We start from the raw sequence: 22,656 nt of genomic DNA, 5'->3' as shown, positions 1-22,656 counted from the left end.
TAAATCCATGGTACGCCCACAGCTTGAATACTGCGTACAGATGTGGTCCCCTTATCTCAAAAAAGATATACTGGCATTAGAAAAGGTTCAGAGAAGGGCAACTAAAATGATTATCAAAAAGAAAAGGAGTACTTGTGGCACCTTAGAAACTAACAAATTTATTAGAGCATAAGCTTTCGTGAGCTACAGCTCACTTCATCGGATGCATTCAGTGGAAAATACATCCGATGAAGTGAGCTGTAGCTCACAAAAGCTTATGCTCTAATAAATTTTCATAGATTCATAGATACTAAGGTCAGAAGGGACCGTTATGATCATCTAGTCTCACCTCCTGCACAACGCAGGCCACAGAATTTCACCCACCCACATTTGTTAGTCTCTAAGGTGCCACAAGTCCTCCTTTTCTTTTTGCGAATACAGACTAACACGGCTGCTACTCTGAAACGTGTTAAAATGATTAGGGGTTTGAAATGCGTCCCATATGAGGAGAGATTAAAGAGGCTAGGACTTTTCAGCTTGGAAAAAAGGAGACTAAGGGGGGATATGATAGAGGTCTATAAAATCATGAGTGGTGTGGAGAAAGTGAATAAGGTATAAAGGAATAAAGTGAACAAATATTTATTTGTTCCTATAATATAGGAACTGGGGACCACCAAATGAAATTAATGGGCAGCAGGTTTAAAACAAATAAAGGAAGTTCTTCTTCACTCAGCGCACAGTCAACCTGTGGAACTCCTTGCCTGAGGAGGTTGTGAAGGCTAGGACTATAACAGGGTTTAAAAGAGAACTAGATAAATTCATGGAGGTTAAGTCCATTAATGGCTATTAGCTAGGATGGGTAAGGAATCGTGTCCCTAGCCTCTGTCTGTCAGAGGGTGGAGATGGATGGCAGGAGAGAGATCACTTGATCGTTACTTGTTAGGTTCACTCCCTCTGGGGCACCTGGCATTGGCCACTGTCGGTAGACAGGATACTGGGCTGGATGGACCTTTGGTCTGACCCAGTATGGCCGTTCTTATGTTCTTATGCCAAAATCCCACCACCCAGCAACTAGCAATCCATCACTACCTTGGAATCAAACCGAGGCTTCTAGCTTGCCTTTGGTCCATGCCCACAACTCCCAAGGATGTCAGTATCAGCTCAGCTCTGGGAAGAGTTTACAATATTTAATTCTAACTGAAGATTTTCTCTCACTTTCCCTGAGTTCCGGAGCAAATGGAACCTTGCAAGAACCAATGCCTGGGGCCAGGGGGCACAGGGCAATGTCCATCTATAAAACAAAACCAGGCATCTGCGCACAACTGACGCGGCCCCAGCGGAGTTCTGAACATCCTGAAAGTGGGGCAGGGTTTGAAAGGGAAGTGCTGAGGCTGCCTCCACTACTCTAGCACAAGTGTTGACAGCTGCTTATTTCTTTTACTGGGAGGGGAGGGGGTCCGCACTTGCTAACGAGATGAAGGGTATGTCCACACTGCTGTGGCTACAGTGGCCCAGGGACAGCGCTGCAGACATGCTGCTGTAGCATTGTAGCGTAGATGGTTCCTGCATTGACGGATGGTTTTTTCCACTGACGTAGGGGAGTGGCTCTCAATCTTCCAGACTGCTGGACCCCTTTCAGGGATCTGATTTGTCTTGTGTACCCCAAGTTTCACCTCACTTGAAAAGTACTTGCTTACAAAATCAGACCTACAAATACAACCATGTCACAGCACACTGAACAACTGCTAATTTTCTCATTTTTACCATGGGATATAAATACTGCACGTACCTTTCAGCGTATAGTTTACAGGCCACATAGAGCAAGATAAACAAGTCATTGTCTGAATGAAATTTTCTTTTTATGTAGCCTGTTGTAAAACGAGGTAAATATCAACATGAGTTGATGTACCCCCTGGAAGCCCTCTGCATATCCCCAGGGGTACATGTATCCCTGCTTGAGAACCACCAACATAGGGAATCCACCTCTCTGAGAGGTGGTAGCTAAGCCCATGGAGGAATTCTCTCGTCGACCTACCTGTGTCTCCAGAGCCGTTGGCCTGCCCCGGTGCTCTACACTGCGGTGGCATGGCTGGCTCCGGCCGGGCAGCGCAGCTGCCAGTCTTGGTACTCTGAGCAGCATGGTAAGGGGGCAGGGAGCGGGGGGGGGGGTTTGCATAAGGGGCAGGGGGCCCCGGGGGCAGTCAGGGGACAAGGAGCAGGGGGTGGTTGGATGGTTTGGGGGGGGACAGTCAGGGGACAAGGAGTGTGGGGGGGTTGGATAGGTGCGGGAGTCCTGGGGGGCCTGTCAGGGGGTTAGGGTGTGGATGGGGTCAGGGCAGTCAGGGGACGGGGGGGTTGGATAGGGGTGGAGGGTCCCGGGAGGGAGAGGTCAGGGGACAAGGAGTAAGGGGGTTTGGATGGATCGGGAGTTCTAAGGGGGACAGTCAGGGGGTGGGAAGTGGGAGGGGGCGGATAGGGGGTGGGGGCCAGGCTGTTTGGGGAGGCACAGCCTTCCCTACCCGGCCCTCCATACAGTTTTGGAACCCTGATGTGGCCCTCAGGCCAAAAAGTTTGCCCACCAGGTCTATACTGTGGACCTAATTACATTTCACAGGAGTGACATTTTTCATGGCCCTGAGCGATGGAGTTAGGTTGATCTAAATTTTAGATAAAAGAAAAGGAGTACTTGTGGCACCTTAGAGACTAACCAATTTATTTGAGCATGAGCTTTCGTGAGCTACAGCTCACTTCATCGGATGCATCCGATGAAGTGAGCTGTAGCTCACGAAAGCTCATGCTCAAATAAATTGGTTAGTCTCTAAGGTGCCACAAGTCCTACTTTTCTTTTTGCGAATACAGACTAACACGGCTGTTACTCTGAAACCTAAATTTTAGATGTAGACTAGGCCTAAGAATTCCTAATGAAGGCTCAGGAAGCCCTGGCAATTACAGCTACAGACCATTTAAAAAGCACTGCGAAGTGCTGGAGACTATTTGATCATACTCTGCTGGCTTATTAGCTGGAAGTGGCATTTAAATCAGACATACAGACACTTACAGTGGTTTGTGTCACTAAAACAAGTCATTAAAAATTATTCCCTGGGCCAGAATGTGATCTCAGCTACACCAGTGTAAACCCAGAGGAACTCTGTTAGTTTCAGTGCAGTTACTCCAGATTGACCTAGATCAGACTCTGGTCCACTATTGACATGGGTTTAGGATTACAAATTAATCCCGCTCACAGGAGGGTCAGCTTCTTAGTAAAGTAACAATGAATTTACACAACATTTCCTCATTTCAGTTTCCCTCTGCACATAGACAGAGGGGCCCCACACCTGCAGATCCCAGCAAGGGGGACGGGGAGATGCCACCATCTCCCTCTTGGGAAATGGTCCATTCCCCTCCTACCCTATCACCCCATCACAGCTGCTGCAATGGCTGGGGAGGTCTCGGAAGAGGCTGAACTCAAAGGGGCCAGAGGAAGGATGTTCTCAATCCCACCTGATTCAGTATAAATTGGGGAAACCCAAACAATCTGTGCAGCCCTGCTGGCTCTCGTCACCACAGGTCTCTGCACAGGCACTCACTGTCTCTGAGAGCTGGATCCTGGGCCCTCCTCCAGCGATGAGCCCCACTCCACCCTGGAAAGCAGCTGAAGAGCTAAGGGGGCTGATGAGGATTTCCCTTACAAAAGGGAACCCCCCCCCCCCACCACCACAGCTGACTCCTGTGCCCTAGTATAGGGAGCGGCAAGGGTGTGGCCATTCCAGGCCAGCATTGCACCCCCAACGAGGCCACTCCAGCAGCCATAATTTGGAGAAGCCCCTGGCCAGTCCCAGTGCCCAGGGAGTGGGGAAGTGCCTAGATCCATCTTTCGGTCCCCTCTGTGACAAACACAGCTCAGCCAGATACAGGGTTGTGCCCCATCTACTTTGAAACAACCTCAGCCAAGGCCCAGACTAGACACAGCATTAAGTGCTTAACCCAGGATGGACAGTTCCCAGCTGAAGTCAGCAGCCAAGCTCCATAGTTGTACAGATGGTGGGCTGGTCTTTTCACTTGGCTTTGTGCCCACTTGCTGGCCATTCTCATGTGACTAGCTCCCGTCTGGAAAGCCACCACAGGCTAAAGCAGCGAGTTTGCATAGGAGTCGCGTTTACGCTGGGGGTGCTGCCAGAAATCCCTTCCCATGATGGCAACAGGAAGCACTGATAGGCCCAAGCATAACCAGGACAAACCAAGGGAGTCCGAAATGTCCTGTGTCAGCACCCCACCAGAGATATGTCTCCACCCCCGGGCATCAGCAGCGCATGCCGTGAGCTCCCTCATATGGGACAAAGGCAAGAGAAGACAACTGGCGTGCGGATTGCAGGGCGCAAGCAGAGAGCAGAGCACAGACTGCATGTAATCCACAGCCAACTGGGTGTCGCCAGGAGGCTATTAGTGAAGACTTCACAGTGAATACTCCTGCTTCCTGCTGAGCGGAGCCTTGGGGAAGGGAGGCTGCATTACACTGCACGGCTAGGACAGCCACACATCCCTGGCCTCTCACAGTCCCTCCGTTTGCTGGAATGCTGCACTAAATGCTCCCACGTTCCAGTCGATCCCAGAAAGGCGAGCTGTGCCTCCCACCACACGGGCTCCAGTCAGGGGAATGAATGCTGGCACTGTAATAAACACTCCCCAAGAGCCAACAAGCACTAACTCCCACAGTATTCTTGCCAGCAAGTTAAAGAAGTATGGGCTGGATGAATGGACTATAAGGTGGATAGAAAGTTGGCTAGATTGTCGGGCTCAACGGGTAGTGATCAATGGCTCCATGTCTAGTTGGCAGCCGGTATCAAGTGGAGGGCCCCAAGGGTTGGTCCTCGGGCCGGTTTTGTTCAATATCTTCATAAATGATCTGGAGGATGGTGTGGATTGCACTCTCAGCAAGTTTGCAGATGACACTAAACTGGGAGGAGAGGTAGATACGCTGGAGGGTAGGGATAGGATACAGAGGGACCTAGACAAATTAGGGGATTGGGCCAAAAGAAATCTGATGAGCTTCAACAAGGACAAGTGCAGAGGCCTGCACTTAGGACGGAAGAATCCAATGCACCGCTACAGACTAGAGACCGAATGGCTTGGCAGCAGTTCTGCAGAAAAGGACCTAGGGGTGACAGTGGACAAGAAGCTGGATATGAGTCAACAGTGTGCCCTTGTTGCCAAGAAGGCCAATAGCATTTTGGGATGTATAAGTAGGGGCATTGCCAGCAGATCGAGGGACGTGATCGTTCCCCTCTATTCGACATTGGTGAGGCCTCATCTGGAGTACTGTGTCCAGTTTTGGGCCCCTCACTACAAGAAGGATGTGGAAAAATTGGAAAACATCCAGCGGAGGGCAACAAAAATGATTAGGAGACTGGAACACATGACTTATGAGGAGAGGCTGAGGGAACTGGGATTGTTTAGTCTGCAGAAGAGAAGAATGAGGGGGGATATGACAGCTGCTTTCAACTACCTGAAAGGGGGGTTCCAACGAGGATGGATCTAGACTGTACTCAGTGGTAGCTGATGACAGAACAAGGAGTAATGGTCTCAAGTTGCAATGGGGGAGGTTTAGGTTGGATATTAGGAAAAAATTTTTCACTAGGAGGGTGGTAAAACATTGGAATGTGTTACCTAGCGAGGTGGTGGAATCTCCTTCCTTAGAAGTTTTTAAGGTCAGGCTTGACAAAGCCCTGGCTGGGATGATTTAGTTGGGGATTGGTCCTGCTTTGAGCAGGGGGTTGGACTAGATGACCTCCTGAGGTCCCTTCCAACCCTGATATTCTATGCTTCTATGAACTGCAGCAAAACCCACGGGGCCAGTGCCGTGAGTGAGTGGAAATTAATGACTGCTGTGGGCACACTGGAAAGCATTTGTTTACAATTAAAAAAGAAAAGCCCTGGCAGGTCAGGAATGGGTAGTACCTCACTAAAACTGTCCTGGTTGCCAGCTTGACTGAGCACCTGCAGGGCTCAGCTCCGCTGGAAATCAGGCTGCTTAGCTAGATGCCTAACTGTCGGCACCCAAGTTTGAAATTCTGGCCATAAAGGGCAACGGGTGCTAGCTTTGCTCACAGCCTGACACCCAGGCTCAGCATGCCATTTGGGAGACTTGGCCAAACCCTCTCGCTCCCAGGACTAATAGGATCCAGGAGCCCTTTAGGGGCTCAACAATGACCCCACTGGCTGAATGAAGTCTGGCATTGCAGGATTCTTCACTTCGGTACTAAACTGTTGTGTCATGTTGCTGTGTGCTATTAAATGGCTGCTGTGTCCCACCCCAAAAGTGGCTGCATTTCAGCAGGTCCTTTCCTTGGGGACAAATCCATCACACAGCAGAGTTGTGTCATTTGTGTCACTGGCTGATGGCATGTGTGTGACGATGTTACGTCACCGCACCCTGATACAACATCACACGTAGGTGCACGGAAACTAGAGGTAACTCCCACACTTGGGACAGGGAGCTTCCCCATGGGCCAGGAGACAGCAGATGCCTATCCAGCCAGACCTTAGTTCAAGCAGCACGGCTGAGAGCAGGCATGGCCCCGGGGCACCTGACAGAGATACATGGTGGCGGTAATTCAATGATCGTGACAACATAAAGGCGCTGGTAATGGCCATCAAACTAGAATAGACCTTCCTTTCCTCAGATTATGTTACTCCAGCTATACAGGATCTGATTTACTGACATGAATCCCATGGCAATGTTTCTCCTCCACAGCAGCCACTGCGAGGCAGTTAGTCTGCACATTTGAACGCTCTCAGAGCGGATTATGGTTCTAACAAGCGAATCGCACATGCCTATCCATTAGCTGGTTTTCAGAGTCAGCCGCCCCACTCATAGACACACATGACACTAGCTAGACCTTTTCATAGCTGATTCCAACACTCTGCTCCCACTCCATTTGGCTGCTGTGAGTTGGGGTTACCTGTCCTCTTATCATTCACCCTCCCTGCAAGGGTGAATGCCACTGAATAGCATGGAGTTCTGGCAAAAAAGACACTCCTTCTGACAAAGAAGAAGTTATTTCAGGAGACAGGTTGATAATGATCAAGCTTCTATTGGACTAATTGTATCGAACATACTTAAAATTCCCCCCTATGATTTCAATTGGTTACAGGATTCTTCTTCACTTCAGTCCTAAACTGCTGTATAGTGTTGCTGTGTGCTGTTAAAGGCTGCTGCATACTACCCCAGAAGTGGCTGCATTTCAACAGGTGATGTGATTCCTTTATTTATAGTTTTTAAATCAGTTTTCAAAGTCTGTTAAGTGCACTGGGATCCTTTGGGCACAAGATAATCCACAATTGTTTCACCACACAGCATCTCTGAGCATTCTGCTATAAGAGCTAATTATATCATCCAAAAAGAAAAGGAGTACTTGTGGCACCTTAGAGACTAACCAATTTATTTGAGCATGAGCTTTCGTGAGCTACAGCTCACTTCATCGGATGCATACCGTGGAAACTGCAGCAGACTTTATATACACACAGAGATCATGAAACAATACGTCCTCCCACCCCACTGTCCTGCTGGTAATAGCTTATCTAAAGTGATCATCAAGTTGGGCCATTTCCAGCACAAATCCAGGTTTTCTCACCCTCCACCCCCCCACACACAAACTCACTCTCCTGCTGGTAATAGCCCATCCAAAGTGACAACTCTCTACACAATGTGCATGACAATTAAGGTGGGCCATTTCCTGCACAAATCCGGGTTCTCTCACCCCCTCACCCCCCTCCAAAAACCACACACACAAACTCACTCTCCTGCTGGTAATAGCTCATCCAAAGTGACCACTCTCCCTACAATGTGCATGGTAATCAAGGTGGGCCATGTCCAGCACAAATCCAGGCTTTCTCACCCCCCCCCCCTTTTTTCCCGGGGACACACACACACAAACTCACTCTCCTGCTGGCATCCAAAGAGTTCCTCTCACCTGAAGACTGCTGCCTATGGATGGTTTTCCCCCATCCTCATGTCAATCCCCTCATTGTCTGATAACTGTCTGTTTGTGCAGAGTTTGGAAGCCCACGGCAGTGACCCATGTTGTGCTCTTGGGCCCTGTGTTGTCCTGTATGACACATCCCACAAAATCTCACACTGGGCCACGCTGACCACATGTCCCTGATTTCTATGGAAACTGTGACTCTTGTGGCCAGGGTGACACACCTCAGTGGCATTGCGTTTTCTCCAATAGCAAACGCCACTGGTGGATACGCCAGCTCCCAAAGCTGGGCTCTAATTCCCTGCCTATCCCTCCTCCCCGTTCAGACCGGACATTCGTTTGGTTCCCTCCCTCTAGCAGAACAGTTTTGGTCTCCCCCAGTGCAAACATGGAAGAGCTCCCCTGAGTTCAGTGGGATCTCTCCCCCTGGACTCTATTTACTCATGGGGACAGCTCATTTCATTGTGAGCTTCACCTGTGTGAAACAAGAAAAGCTCCCAACAGGAAGAACAAAAGGAAACAGCAGAAGCTGAGCTCCAGGGCTTCTCCTCTCCAGGAGCAATCAGCTCAGCCTCCTTCTTAACAAGAGCTCCTAACATCAGGAATTGGCTTCCCCACTGCTGGCCCTCTCCTGGGCAGGCCCATGCTCCTTATGCACAGGGGTGAAACCTGACCAGTGCCTGATACAATACCAATATTGTACTTTCGATTTACCTCCACTCCCTCTGCTGATGCAGTCTCCTGGAAAAAGCTGAGCTCCCGCCACACCCAGTGCAGCCAATGGGAATTGAGGGCACTCAGAGGAGGAGGAAGGCAGAGGTTGCCACACAATGAACTGGCTCTCAGTAACTCTGGAAGAGGAATGGTTACTGGGCCGAGACCAAATACTCTCCCTCTCCCCTGACTTGGCCCTTCCTCATAGAGCCCCTGGGCCCTAGGGAGCTTTAGTTAATGCTTCTGACCCTAGCTGCTGTTTGGCTGATTCCTCTGGCATTGGAGAGTCTGCTTTTTCTGTGCAACCCTCCCACAGCTAAGCTGGCTAGTAGCCGGTCTCCCATGACCATACCAGCAGCTGGTCCTTTAGCTCCCACCAACAGGAGTGGGTTTTATTTCATACCTAGTATCCCCTGGGGGTTCAGAGGCTCTGGGTGAGGAGGGCATGGGCTTGCTGGTATAGGCTGGGTGGGGGAGGGCACAAGAAGAAGCTATCTTCACTGGGAGCATTTGGGTGGACGTGCTCATGTTGATGTGAGCATGCCCAGAGATGCATCCCGGGAACAGTGACTGGAGCCACTCTTACCAGGATCCTGGGCTCCTTTATTTCTTCCATCTCCCTGTTTTGTTACCCGAGTGAGCTTGGAAGCAGGAACCAAGGGGCTAGATGTGAACATCCTTTTCCAGATAATGGCATGAGGATGAGAAGGAATGCAGGAGCTCCAAGGCCAGTAGGAGGGAAGGTGTAAGAGGAGCCAGAGGAGCTTCCCGTGTGAGTTTGTTCTCTCCTGCACAGTGCCAGGGAGAGTGGAGCTCAGCAAGGAAACCAGGGCCAAGGTGCTGTGTCGGCCAGTCCAGTTTGGGAAAAGCTGTTGGGCTCGGCGCCTGTTCCAGGGGATGTGAGTCTCCCTTTAGAGATGGGTCGACATCACAACACCCTGCCCATCCATAGCTCAGTTCTGCTGCTGAGTTCCGTGGCTCTTCCCTCTCCTGTGCTCGGTTGAGGCGGGGAGAACACACGAGGACAGAAGAACACATTTTAGTGCCGTTTTAAGATGGACTATTACTGGGCAAACCTGTCTGGAGTCCCTTCACCTGAAGAGTCTGCTCCTTGGGCATTCTCAAACCTTGCTACTGGCGTATTGAAAATCACCCCAGTCTGCAAGCACCTGGCTCCTGCTGCTCCTGGAGATGGGTGGCTTAAAGAACCCTTAAAGAATTAAAGGAATTAACTCCTTACTGACTGGACAGACATAGGGCTCAAGCCTGTTCTCCTCCCTCCTGAGTGGTACCATTGCATTCAATGTGGTACCTGAGCAACTGGGGCAAGCCGAATTCAGCCCATATATTTGCACTCAAACATTTGCTCAGACTGTTGCCTGGCAAAAAAAGAACCGCAGACATTAGCCAGACGGCTAGCTTAGCTGCCCCTGAACTTCACAGTAGCACAATCCATCCCCATTAAGGACCGATTTCCAGCTCCACCTACAGCTTTTCAAACTCTTCCTGACTCCCAAACTGGTTTCCTCTGACGTGCGAGTCTCTCTTACCTGTCTGCTTGCAAAATTATTTGAAGGGCTCCTTCTTTGCTCTTTGGAATAGTGTCTACAGCCCCTTTTCATCGCAGCTCCTCTAATTAGCCTTTTAAGTGATTTCTCCTTATTTTTACGCACCTCCCACTCCTCCTCCAGAGCAGATTGCTCCTTGCCTTTCTGTGCCTCCTGCTTATTGCTTTTCATAGCCCCACTCACTGACATCAGCCTGTACCTTGTTTAGGCTCAGCTGGGCTCAAAGGCAGTTGCACTCTCTCACCAACACAGCTATGTAATATTTAACAATTATTAGTGGAGAGGAGTGGAAGGATGACCCACCAGTTAGGTCAATAGGCTAGGACTTGGGAGACCTGGGCCCAAGTCCTTTCTCTGCCACAGATTTTTGTCTGTGGTCTTGGGCGAGTCACTTAGTCTTTTTGTCTCTCAAAAAAACCCCATGAGGATAGTAATCCTTGGGTACCGCACAGGGGGTTGTGAGGATAGCTACATTACAGACTGTGAGTGCCAACACCATGGCAGTGGGGGTCAGGTAAGTACTTAAGGCAGATAGCTATCTCCATCGCTGTATCATATTCTAGACAAAATCCCTTTGGCTGCTGCCCGCCCCTGGCAAGGGACTTCCCTTCTGGGGCATTCAACCCCCTTCATGAGCAAGAGGAAGGGAATTCTGGGTGGAGATGGTGGGAAGCCACCCAGGCCACAAGACTTCCAGACTCTGAGTTCACCATTTCAACCTCTCCGAAAAAATAATTAGCTGGCATGTGCTGCTGCTGTCTTTCTGCTGTCGAGCCTTCCTCTCCCATCCTACACAGCACTAACTGGGCGACAAAGAGCCAAATTCTGCTCTCCTTTACCCCAGCCTAAACCCAAAGAAATGCCAGCGAAGAGAGAGGAGTCACGCCCAGGTTACCCGAGAGGAAGGCAGAGCTGCATGGGGCCCAGCCTGTCTGGAACACGCTCAGGTCACCCAACCTCTCTTAGGCGCGTACAGCAAGCTTACAGAAAGAGGGTGGTAGTACTATTTTCCTATCTACGTATCTATTTTATTTCTGCTTCTTGGACATTCCTCTCCCTGGCTCTAGGGACATTCACACGATCAGACCAGATCCAGCCAGACAAAACCCATACATACATGATGTACAATGCGATGTAGCCCATGCTGGCCATACCCCTGCCTAAAAGCACAAAACCCAGACTTCCCACAAGAACACCCTCCTCCCGACCCACACGCTCAAGTAAGAGGGGTCTGCAACATGCTTTACCAATAAACAATGGACCAAAGCGGGGAGCAAGTTTCAGAGTTCAGAACCCCTCCCATATAAACCAGCGCCTCCACAGACAACAAGGGGAGCAGTAAAGAGGGGAAAGGAATCTCTCAGCTAATCTGGGCTCAAATTATTTAGGATTTTGCCAGCCAAAATTAACCCCTTAAACTCCACCTGGAAGCCAACGGGCAGCCAATGCTGATTCCGGAGTGCTCGTATGACGTGCTGAGGGTATCAACGTCTGCTCAAAGGCAGCTGCCACATTCTGCTGAGCTTCAGCTCCCAGATGGTCCAAGCTGTAGCCCCACGTAGAGCAGGTGGCAGCAAGTTAATCTCTTCACAGGATACACAGGGGAAAGCACTCAGCCACAGACGCTGCTGGAGCACCTTGGAGCTGCCCTGGATCTAATGACAGCCCTAAGCTGTGAATGGGGGAAACAACTGGGAGGGGTATTCCCTCAGTCGAGGCTGCTAATAAATCTCTGCCAAGTGTTCATTGCATCTTCCAATCTGCGAACATCAGGTCGGTCATTACTGGACAGAGGCTCAGCCAGCTACCTCCTAACGCATCCCCTGGGACAGCCACTGCACAGCAGAGCAGCACGAGAGGACTGTGTGTCCTCAGCATACTAAAACCAGCACAGCCGACCCCTACACCTCAAACCTCCGCCTGGCTTCAGGTGCACTCTGATAGGGGGGCTGACAGCCCCACACCTTGCAGAACCCCACAGGCAACAACAACTGCCCATCACTTATGTCTGGAACCTCTCCCAGACAAAGGGGTGGAGCCACACCAGGGTAGCTCCATTTATGCCTGTCAGGGATCACAGGCACATCAAAAATACCTCGCCATCAGTGGTATCAACGGCCATGCTCTACCTCGCCATGGGTGGTATCAATGGCCACGCTCTACCTCGCCGTCGGTGGTATCAATGGCCACGCTCTACCCTGCCGTCGGTGGTATCAATGGCCACGCTCTACCTCGCAGTCAGTAGTATCAATGGCCACACACTACCTCGCCATCGGTGGTATCAATGGCCACGCTCTACCTCGCCATCGGTGGTATCAATGGCCACGCTCTACCTCGCCGTCGGTGGTATCAACGGCCACACACTGCCTCGCAGTCAGTAGTATCAATGGCCACGCTCTACCTCGCCGTCGGTGGTATCAACGGCCACGCTCTACCTCGCAGTCAGTAGTATCAATGGCCACGCTCTACCTCGCCGTCGGTGGTATCAATGGCCACACTCTACCCTGCCGTTGGTGGTATCAATGGCCATGCTCTACCTCGCTGTGGGTGGTATCAATGGCTACACTCTACCCTGCCGTCGGTGGTATCAATGGCCACACTCTACCCTGCCGTTGGTGGTATCAATGGCCACGCTCTACCTCGCCGTGAGTGGTATCAATGGCTACACTCTACCCTGCCGTCGGTGGTATCAATGGCCACACTCTACCCTGCCGTTGGTGGTATCAATGGCCATGCTCTACCTCGCCGTGAGTGGTATCAATGGCCATGCTCTACCTCGCCGTCGGTGGTATCAATGGCCACGCTCTACCTCGCTGTCGGTGGTATCAATGGCCACGCTCTACCTCGCTGTCGGTGGTATCAATGGCCACGCTCTACCTCGCAGTCAGTAGTATCAATGGCCACACACTACCTCGCAGTCAGTAGTATCAATGGCCACACTCTACCCTGCCGTTGGTGGTATCAATGGCCACGCTCTACCTCGCAGTCAGTAGTATCAATGGCCACGCTCTACCTCGCAGTCAGTAGTATCAATGGCCACACTCTACCCTGCCGTTGGTGGTATCAATGGCCACGCTCTACCTCGCCGTGGGTGGTACCAATGGCTACACACTACCTTCAGTCAGTGGTATCAGAGGCAGCTGACAGACCTAAAAGAATCAGCATTGTCACATGGGCACTTTAACTTCTTCTGTTGCTAGGAGATGTTTTGGTTCTGTACTTTTCTTTGGTAATAATTTATACCTGTACAGGGCCAGATTCTCACACCCTGATGCTGTTCAGGGCCCTACGGCACACAGTGTGAGGGAGGGTAGTAGACTCTGACTCACAGTGCTTTTCATCTGCAGATCTCATGGGAGGGTCAGTGTCATTAACCCCATGTTGACAATGGGGAAACTGAGGCACAAAGTGGCAATGTGATCTGCCCAAGATCATACAGTGAGTCAATATCAGAGCAGGACATAAAATCCAGATCTCCTGATTCCAAGCCTGTGTCCTCTCAACTGGAGCACACTGCCCTGCTGCTAGGCTGGGCAGGATAACACCATAAATGACCATTCACTGTCAAGATACGTCTTAAGGTGCAAGAGCACCACCACAACGTAAGATTTGGTTGAAGGTAGCACCCAGCAAAGCTGAACAGGTGCAGTGCCCCTGCTGGGAAGAAGGGGAAGGACACTGAAAAGCTTCTTCTCCCAGCGTTTTCCTGGGGAGGCGGGTTGAATGGGGTAGGGAAGAGGGGTTAGCATTTGATTCTGGTGGCTGGTGAACACTTTAATTCTTGACACTGAACCATATGGAATTCTCTATTGCCTTGCCTGCCTAGGAGAGGTGCAGTCTACACATTGCCATGAATCGTTTATTCAGTACCAGGATCAGGATCTCCACCAGGCTGAATTCATTCATTATCAATTATTCCTTTTTTTACCGTTAATGTTTTGCTTCCTTTATGGAATTTCTGCTCCTTCCTCCCTGCAGGAAAAAATAACCACACACCTCCCCACCACCATCAGAGAACGTTTCACCACAAAGGCAGCCGATCAGAATTCCCCAATATGCAGGACAACCACAAAATAAAAGAGTCCTGCACTATCCCGCAGGGTGTGGTGAGGTGTGTGAATACTGATTGGCTGGTTAGGAGGACATGAGCTGCAATAAACAAACAAGGAGAAGCTACAGCTGTGCATTTGGGCACCTCTGATCCAGGTCACTGTCCTGGCATTTAAACGCTAAGGGCTAGATCCCCAGCTGGTGTATGCTACTGCAGCTCCTCTGAAGTCAGTGTGGATTTATGCCATCTGAGGATCTCAATCTGCAGTCAGAATGAACCCATGATACATCAGCCCCCGACCTGCTGCGCTACCAGGTGGCAAGCTACCTGCTCCCCACAGAACGGCTATGGAACCAGTTCTAACTCCAGCCGGTGGCTGACCACTGGGACATTTGGAGAAGCCTCTCCCATAAGTGGTTTGTGCAAACTTAGCTTATCTAGCCGCTGTCACAGCTGTTCCAAATGGGTCCATGAACACATTACACCACAGACCATTAAGTAGCCTGTCTTCTCGTCTCTCTGCTGTGCCTTGTCAAGTTTGAATCCTCTTTGGCTTGTTAACTGCTGTGCAGCCAGAATAAATGGCAGCCGAGCCTTAACTAAACTCCAAGCTGCTCCCGGAGCGCCCATCCCAATGCTAATCCGACACGAAAGCCTTCGCCATTCCCTCCTCCGGTGTGAAAAGCATGGAGGGGAAACAGGGCAGGGAGGGGGGAAAGACACATCATGTGCTGGGGGAGGACGGGAATGAAGAAAAAGGGAAGGGGAGCAGCAGCCCCTGGGGAGTGAATGCCTCCTTGTTCCCTTCTCAACAGAACAGTGGAGCACACGCACACTTGTGCACAGAGTTTACCTGGCACACAGCTGTTCATTGCATGCAGGGACCAGTGAGGAGTTACACATGCCGCAGGCAAGCCAAGCCCCTGCCCACACCCCTGCTACTGCCAGGATTTCCAAGAGAACTCAAGCGCGACAAAGCACTTACATTGATCATAGCATTGGAGGTGATCCGGAAGAGGGTGGCTCGCTCATTGACGGCTTTGATCTTCTCCCCGCTCTCGGCAGGCAGCTTCAGGTTCTCCAGCTCACTCAGGGACCTCTGGAGAGCCGCCCCGTGCTTGGCAATAAGGTCATTGCACGTGCTTAGATCCTCCAGCTTACTGGCGAGGCTTTTCAGAGTGCTGTGCAGCTCACTCTTGTCAGACTGCGAGGTTGGTTCCTCATCACCAGAGTCATCTGGAAAGAGGGGAGTGGGGGGTGGAGAGAAAAAACGGTTTCCATGGTTACCACCGGACTGTACTAAAGTCCGGGCTGTGCAGTGGAAGTGAGTCAAGGGCTCCTGGCTTGTGCTGAGTGCTGTTGAGCTGGGGGTGAGAGAGCCTGCACACTGCCCTTGGGGACAGCTTTTCAGAATAGCCCCTAGCTCGTCCCTCTCTGCCCGACACATGGAGCTCCTATTCCCCCTCCTGCTTCCTAGCTGCTTTCACTCCTCCTGTAGCCAAGCTCTTCCTGTGTGTCGGAAGCAGGGGTCAGTGCAGAGCACGTCTCTGCCTGTGAAAAAAGCAGCCAGCCAGCGTCCCCAGGCAGCACTGCGTTTTCTGGGTGCTCTGTCCTAACATTCCCAGCTCCCACCTGAGACTGCTGCGCTGCGGGAATGAGCAGCGCCAGGACGCTGGGAGTAACAAAGCCGGGGGGGGCCCTAGCGAACACCTAAGCACTGGGGTGAGTTTAGGCCAGGAGTGCCCAGTCTCCTGCATCCAAAAAAGAACAATGTTGTAATGATCTGATCCAAAGCCCAGAGATGTCAGCAGGAAAACTCCCAGTGACTTCACTAAGTTATAGAGCCGCCCCCAGAAGAGGCTAACCGCCAGGCAGGGCCCAGGAGAGCTAGATGTGCAAATGCCAACCACTGCTGTGCCAAGGAGGGCATTCACACAGGGCCAAGTCCCACAACAGCAAGCGTGGGGAGTTCCCCCCACCCCAGAACCTCTGCCGGGGACTTCCCATCATAACACTCTGGTCTGTGATTAGTCCAACCACGTGGGTCGTTAGCACAAACGTGCAGTTTGGATCGGAATTTGTGTCTCCATCTGTGTGACACTGGGACCGAGGGAACCACTGAGGGTACGTCTACACAGCATTTGGAGCGAGCTTCCCAGGGGGTCCACAGACAGGGGCTAGCAGGCTCATGCTAGTACTCTAAAAATAGTCGTGTAGACAGCGCTTTGAGCTCACGGTTTGGGCTGCCGTTCAGGCTCTGAAGCCTTGGGAGGCAGCTGGGCTTCCAAGCCCGAGCTCCAGCCTCAACTTCAAGCACTGACCATCCAGCTATTTTTAGAGCATGAGTCTGAGCCCACCAGCCCAAGTCTATCAACCTGGGCTGGGCAGCTTGCTCCAAAATGCTGTGTAGACGCACCCTCAGGGAGCACCGAAACATCCGTCTTTCATAAGGAAAATTATTCTGTTCTGGGTGTTTTCAAGTTTCACCCACATGGAAAGGTCCTAGACACTCAGTATAGAATAACAGCCTTTCTATAGCACTTTGAAACCAGGCTATGTAATTCTGCAGACGGGGGAGTATAGGATGTTTTCAAAGTTCTACAGAAAGGAGAGCACTCTTCACTAAATACGACAGGGCTCAGAGTGATTTCCATATAAAGCCCTAATGAATTTAATAAGGATGAGCTATTCCCTAAGGGTTAAGTCTCAAAAATTTACATAATAACCTAAGAATGGCCATAGTGGGTCAGACCAACGGTCCATCTAGCCCAGTGTCCTGTCTTCTGACAGTGGCTGGTGCCAGATGCTTCAGAGGGAATGAACAGAACAGGGCAACGTATCGAGTAATCCATCCGCTGTCATCCAGTCCCAGATTCTGGCAGTCAGAGGTCTAGGGATACCCAGAGCCAGGGGTTACATCCCTGACCATTTTGGCTAATAGCCAGTGATGAACCTAACCTCCATGAACTTATCTAATTCTTTTTTGAACCCAGTTATACTTTTGGCCTTCACAACATCCCCTGGCAACCACTTCCACAGGTTGTCTGAGTGTTGTGTAAAGAAGTACTCCTTATTTTGATTCAAACCTAATGCCTATTAAGAACTCCTGGTTCTTGTGTTCTGTGAAGGGGAAAATAACACTTCCTTCTTCACTTTCTCCACACCAGTCATGATTTTATAGACCTCTATCATATCCTCCCTTAGTCATCTCTCTTCTAAAATGAACAGTCCCAGTCTTATTAATCTCTCCTCATATGGAAGCTGCTCCATACCCCTAATTATTTTTGTTGCCCTTTTCTGTACCTTTTCCAATTCCAATATATCTTTTTAAAGATGGGCAACAAAAACTGCATGCACCATTCAGGATGTGGACATACTATGAATTTATATAGTGGCAATATGATATTTTCTTTCTTATCTATCCATTTCCTAATGATTCCTAACATTAGCTTTTTGTTACTGCTGCTGCACATTGAATAGATGTTTTCAGAGAACTATGCATAATGACTCCAAGATCTCTTTCTTGAGTGGTAACAGCTAGTTTAGACCCCATCATTTTGTATGTATAGTTGGACATTTCCAATGTCCATTACTTTGCATTTATCAACATTGAATTTCATCTGCCATTTTGTTGCCCAGTCACCCACTTCTGTAAGATCCATCTGTAACTCTTCGCAGACAGTTTTGGACTTAACCAACGTGAATAATTTTGTATCATCTGCAAACTTTGCTACCTCACAGTTTACCCCTTTTGCCAGATCATTTATGAATATGTTGAACAGTATTAGTCTCAGTATGGATCCTTGGGGGACTCCACTATTTACCTCTCTCCACTGTGAAAACTGACCATTTATTCCTACCCTTTGTTTCCTACCTTTTAACCAGTTACTGATCCATGAGAGGACCTTCCCTCTTATCCCATGACAGTTTACTTTGCTTAAGAGCCTTTGGTGGGGGACCTTGTCAAAAGTTCTCTGAAAGTCCAAGGAGACTATGTCCACTAGATCACCCTTGTCCACGTTTGTTGACACCCACAGAGAATTCTAATACATTGGTGAGGCATGATCTCCCTTAACAGAAGCTGTGTTGACTCTTCCCCAACATACTGTGTTCATCAAAGTGTCCGATAATTGTGTTCTCCACCATAGTTTTAATCAATCTGCCTGATACTGAAGTTAGAGTTACCAGCCTGTAATTGCCCGGATCACCCTGGAACCATTTTTTTAAAACGTCAGCATTACATTAGCCCTCTGGTACACAAGCTGGTTTAAATGATAGGTTACATACCACGGTTAGTAGTTCTGCAATTTCATGTTTCAGTTCCTTCAGAACTCTTGGGTGAATCCTACCTGGTCCTGGTGACTTATTACTGTTTAATTTATCAGTTTGTTCCAGAACCTCCTCTACTGACACCTCAATCCGGGACAGTTTTGTCACTTAAAAAGAATAGTTCAGGAGTGGGAATCTCCCTCACATCCTCTGCAGCGAAGACCAGTGCAAAGAATTCATTTAGCTTCTTTGCAACGGACTTGTCATCCTTGAAAAGGAGTCCTTGTGGCACCTTAGAGACTAACCAATTTATTTGAGCATGAGCTTTCGTGGGCTACAGCCCACTTCATTAGATGCATAGAATGGAACATAGAGTAAAAAGGTATATATTCATACAGAGAACATAAAAAGGTGGACGTTGCCACACCAACTCTAAGAGGCTAATTAATTAAGATGAGCTATTATCAGCAGGAGAAAAAAAGCTTTTGTCGGGATAATCAAGATGGCTCATTTCAGACAGTTGACAAGAACATGTGAGGATACTTAACATGGGGAAATAGATTCAGTTTTTTCTGTGTCTCATGCTAGTTACTCTTCAAATTCTTTTTTGGCTGCTTAATTATAGTTTTACACTTGAGTCCAATCCACATTTTTAATCTGTTTTTTATAACCAACTCAGGCCTTCAGTGTCCTGGCCTCGGTCAGAGCCACACAGTTAGCACAGTGCTGGCGGCTGCGTGCGACATGCTGAGAGAGGAGGGTATGCATGGTGTAGAACTGCTGAGGGGCTCTCAGCTCTCGCGCAGCAGGCCTCAGGCAGCTGACCTTTGGGGAGGGAAGGACAACTTCCATGAATGTTACCATGTAAGGAAATATCTATTTAACATTTACAACAACAAAACCAGCACTGCAGAAGGGGAGTATGTTCAATATCACTGAGATTCAACGGAAATGGTGATTATTTTTGTAACATAACAATATTGTGTGGTGTTAAACAAGCAATGAATAATGAGTGTAATGTGATGAGTTTCTTTAAAATGCACCATTCTCTCTCCCCTGGAGGCAGGTGGAGTCAAGCACAAGTTGGGGGATCAAGAGGCTCTAAGCAGGGATCAGAGACATCAGCAAAAAATCCACCAGGAAGTCAAACTGAGAAAGGGAAAACAGCCCTGACACTACAGAGGTTCCCGGGGTGGTTTTAGAGCATGTGCAGCTCAGCTATGCACCCTCCCCATATACACATCCTGTGTTACGGAACATGGGTCCCATTAAAGATCGTCGTGCTGCACTGACTCGGCTCCACACTGTCACCATCCTGGCCCACAGTTCATGCCCCCTGGATCTGCCTTGCAGGCTGAGCTTGGAGGGCAGGCCCAGAGCCCTGAGCTGCAGGCATTACCGCGTCACTTCCCAACGTCGTGCCCAACCAGCAGGGGCAACACCAAGTCCGTGGGGCATTGCTCTGCTACACCCGGGAAGGCCCCCACCGCACAGCCAGAGAACATGATGTTGCTGGGCACTGATGTACCAACACCACCAAACACTGAGACCTGCCACACAACTATGGCTTTGTGCTGGGTCTGAGCAGTTGTCAGCTGTGTGCCCAACGACGTCCCCAGAAGTATGTGCACCCTGGCCCCCATCCTCTCTTGGGTGCAGCTGCACTCTGTCCCCTGCCCCAGCCCCCCGGTTCATGTCCCCCCACTCGGGTGCAGCTGCACTCCGTCCTCATCCCCCTCCCCTAGTGCATGAGCACGCAATTTCCTCTGCACGTTGGCTGCAGGTGCGCCTCCCATTCCCCACAGCCCCGTGAGTAGATGTGTTCTGTCCCTGTCCGCCCAGGAGCAGGGACGCTCCATCCATCCCCCGTCACGTGCCCAGGAGCAGGGACGCTCCGTCCATCCCGTCACACCCCCAGGAGCAGGGACGCTCCGTCAATCCCGTCACACCCCCAGGAGCAGGGACGCTCCGTCCATCCCGTCACACCCCCAGGAGCAGGGACGCTCCGTCCATCCCCCGTCACGTGACCAGGAGGAAGGACACTCTATCCGTCCTGTCACACCCCCACCCCCAGGAGCAGGGACTCTCCGTCCATTCCCCGTCTCATGCCCAGGAGCAGGGACTCTCCGTCCGTCCCCCGTCACACCCCCAGGGGCAGGGACTCTCCGTCCATTCCCCGTCTCACGCCCAGGAACAGGGACTCTCCGTCCATTCCCCGTCTCACGCCCAGGAACAGGGACTCTCCGTCCATCCCCCGTCTCACCCCCAGGAGCAGGGACTCTCCGTCCATTCCCCGTCTCACGCCCAGGAACAGGGACTCTCCGTCCATCCCCCGTCACACCCCCAGGAGCAGGGACTCTCCGTCCATTCCCCATCTCACGCCCAGGAAAAGGGACTCTCCGTCCATCCCCCGTCACACCCCCAGGAGCAGGGACTCTCCGTCCATTCCCCGTCTCACCCCCAGGAGCAGGGACTCTCCATCCATTCCCCGTCTCACCCCCAGGAACAGGGACTCTCCGTCCATCCCCCGTCACACCCCCAGGAGCAGGGACTCTCCGTCCGTCCCCCGTCACACCCCCAGGAGCAGGGACTCTCCGTCCATCCCCCGTCACACCCCCAGGAGCAGGGACTCTCCGTTCCTCCCCCGTCACACCCCCAGGAGCAGGGACTCTCCGTCCTTCCCCGTCTCACCCCCAGGAGCAGGGACTCTCCGTTCCTCCCCCGTCTCACCCCCAGGAGCAGGGACTCTCCGTTCCTCCCCCGTCTCACCCCCAGGAGCAGGGACTCTCCGTTCCTCCCCCGTCTCACCCCCAGGAGCAGGGACTCTCCGTTCGTCCCCCGTCACACCCCCAGGAGCAGGGACTCTCCGTCCTTCCCCGTCTCACCCCCAGGAGCAGGGACTCTCCGTCCATCCCCCGTCTCACCCCCAGGAGCAGGGACTCTCCGTCCATTCCCCGTCTCACGCCCAGGAGCAGGGACTCTCCGTCCATTCCCCGTCACACCCCCAGGAGCAGGGACTCTCCGTCCATCCCCCGTCTCACCCCCAGGAGCAGGGACTCTCCGTCCATTCCCCGTCTCACGCCCAGGAGCAGGGACTCTCCGTCCATTCCCCGTCACACCCCCAGGAGCAGGGACTCTCCGTCCGTCCCCCGTCTCACCCCCAGAAGCAGGGACACTCCGTCCGTCCCCCGTCTGACGCCCAGGAGCAGGGACTCTCCGTCCGTCCCCCGTCTCACCCCCAGGAGCAGGGACTCTCCGTCCGTCCCCCGTCTGACGCCCAGGAGCAGGGACTCTCCGTCCATTCCCCGTCTAACCCCCAGGAGCAGGGACTCTCCGTCCATTCCCCGTCTCACGCCCAGGAACAGGGACTCTCCGTCCATCCCCCGTCACACCCCCAGGAGCAGGGACTCTCCGTCCATTCCCCGTCTCACGCCCAGGAGCAGGGACTCTCCGTCCGTCCCCCGTCTCACCCCCAGGAGCAGGGACTCTCCGTCCATTCCCCGTCTCACGCCCAGGAGCAGGGACTCTCCGTCCGTCCCCCGTCTCACGCCCAGGAGCAGGGACTCTCCGTCCGTCCCCCGTCTCACGCCCAGGAGCAGGGACTCTCCGTCCGTCCCCCGTCACACCCCCAGGAGCAGGGACTCTCCGTTCCTCCCCCGTCACACCCCCAGGAGCAGGGACTCTCCGTCCTTCCCCGTCTCACCCCCAGGAGCAGGGACTCTCCGTCCATCCCCCGTCTCACGCCCAGGAGCAGGGACTCTCCGTCCATCCCCCGTCACACCCCCAGGAGCAGGGAGTCTCCGTCCGTCCCCCGTCTCACCCCCAGGAGCAGGGACTCTCCGTCCATTCCCCGTCTGACGCCCAGGAGCAGGGACTCTCCGTCCATTCCCCGTCACACCCCCAGGAGCAGGGACTCTCCGTCCGTCCCCCGTCTGACGCCCAGGAGCAGGGACTCTCCGTCCATTCCCCGTCTCACCCCCAGGAGCAGGGACTCTCCGTCCGTCCCCCGTCACACCCCCAGGAGCAGGGACTCTCCGTCCATCCCCCGTCTCACCCCCAGGAGCAGGGACTCTCCGTCCATTCCCCGTCTCACCCC

The 22,656-nt window shown here is 51.8% G+C and overlaps 1 protein-coding gene across 6 annotated transcripts in view; it reads right to left on the bottom strand.

Annotated features, from left to right (window-relative positions):
• The window catches only part of OSBP2 (oxysterol binding protein 2), a 354,387-nt gene that overhangs the window by 115,957 nt on the left and 215,774 nt on the right, over positions 1 to 22,656 (bottom strand). For all 6 annotated transcript variants that reach the window (XM_077834776.1, XM_077834778.1, XM_077834780.1 and 3 more), the window contains one exon: positions 15,277 to 15,527. In XM_077834776.1, coding sequence (XP_077690902.1) covers positions 15,277 to 15,527 — 251 coding nt within the window. The remainder of the gene's footprint in view (positions 1 to 15,276; positions 15,528 to 22,656) is intronic.

This window comes from Eretmochelys imbricata, chromosome 15 (genome assembly GCF_965152235.1).
Source record: "Eretmochelys imbricata isolate rEreImb1 chromosome 15, rEreImb1.hap1, whole genome shotgun sequence".
Taxonomy (NCBI): domain Eukaryota; kingdom Metazoa; phylum Chordata; order Testudines; family Cheloniidae; genus Eretmochelys; species Eretmochelys imbricata.
Note: the sequence above shows the minus strand (reverse complement) of the source record. Positions and strands in the feature narration are given on the sequence as shown.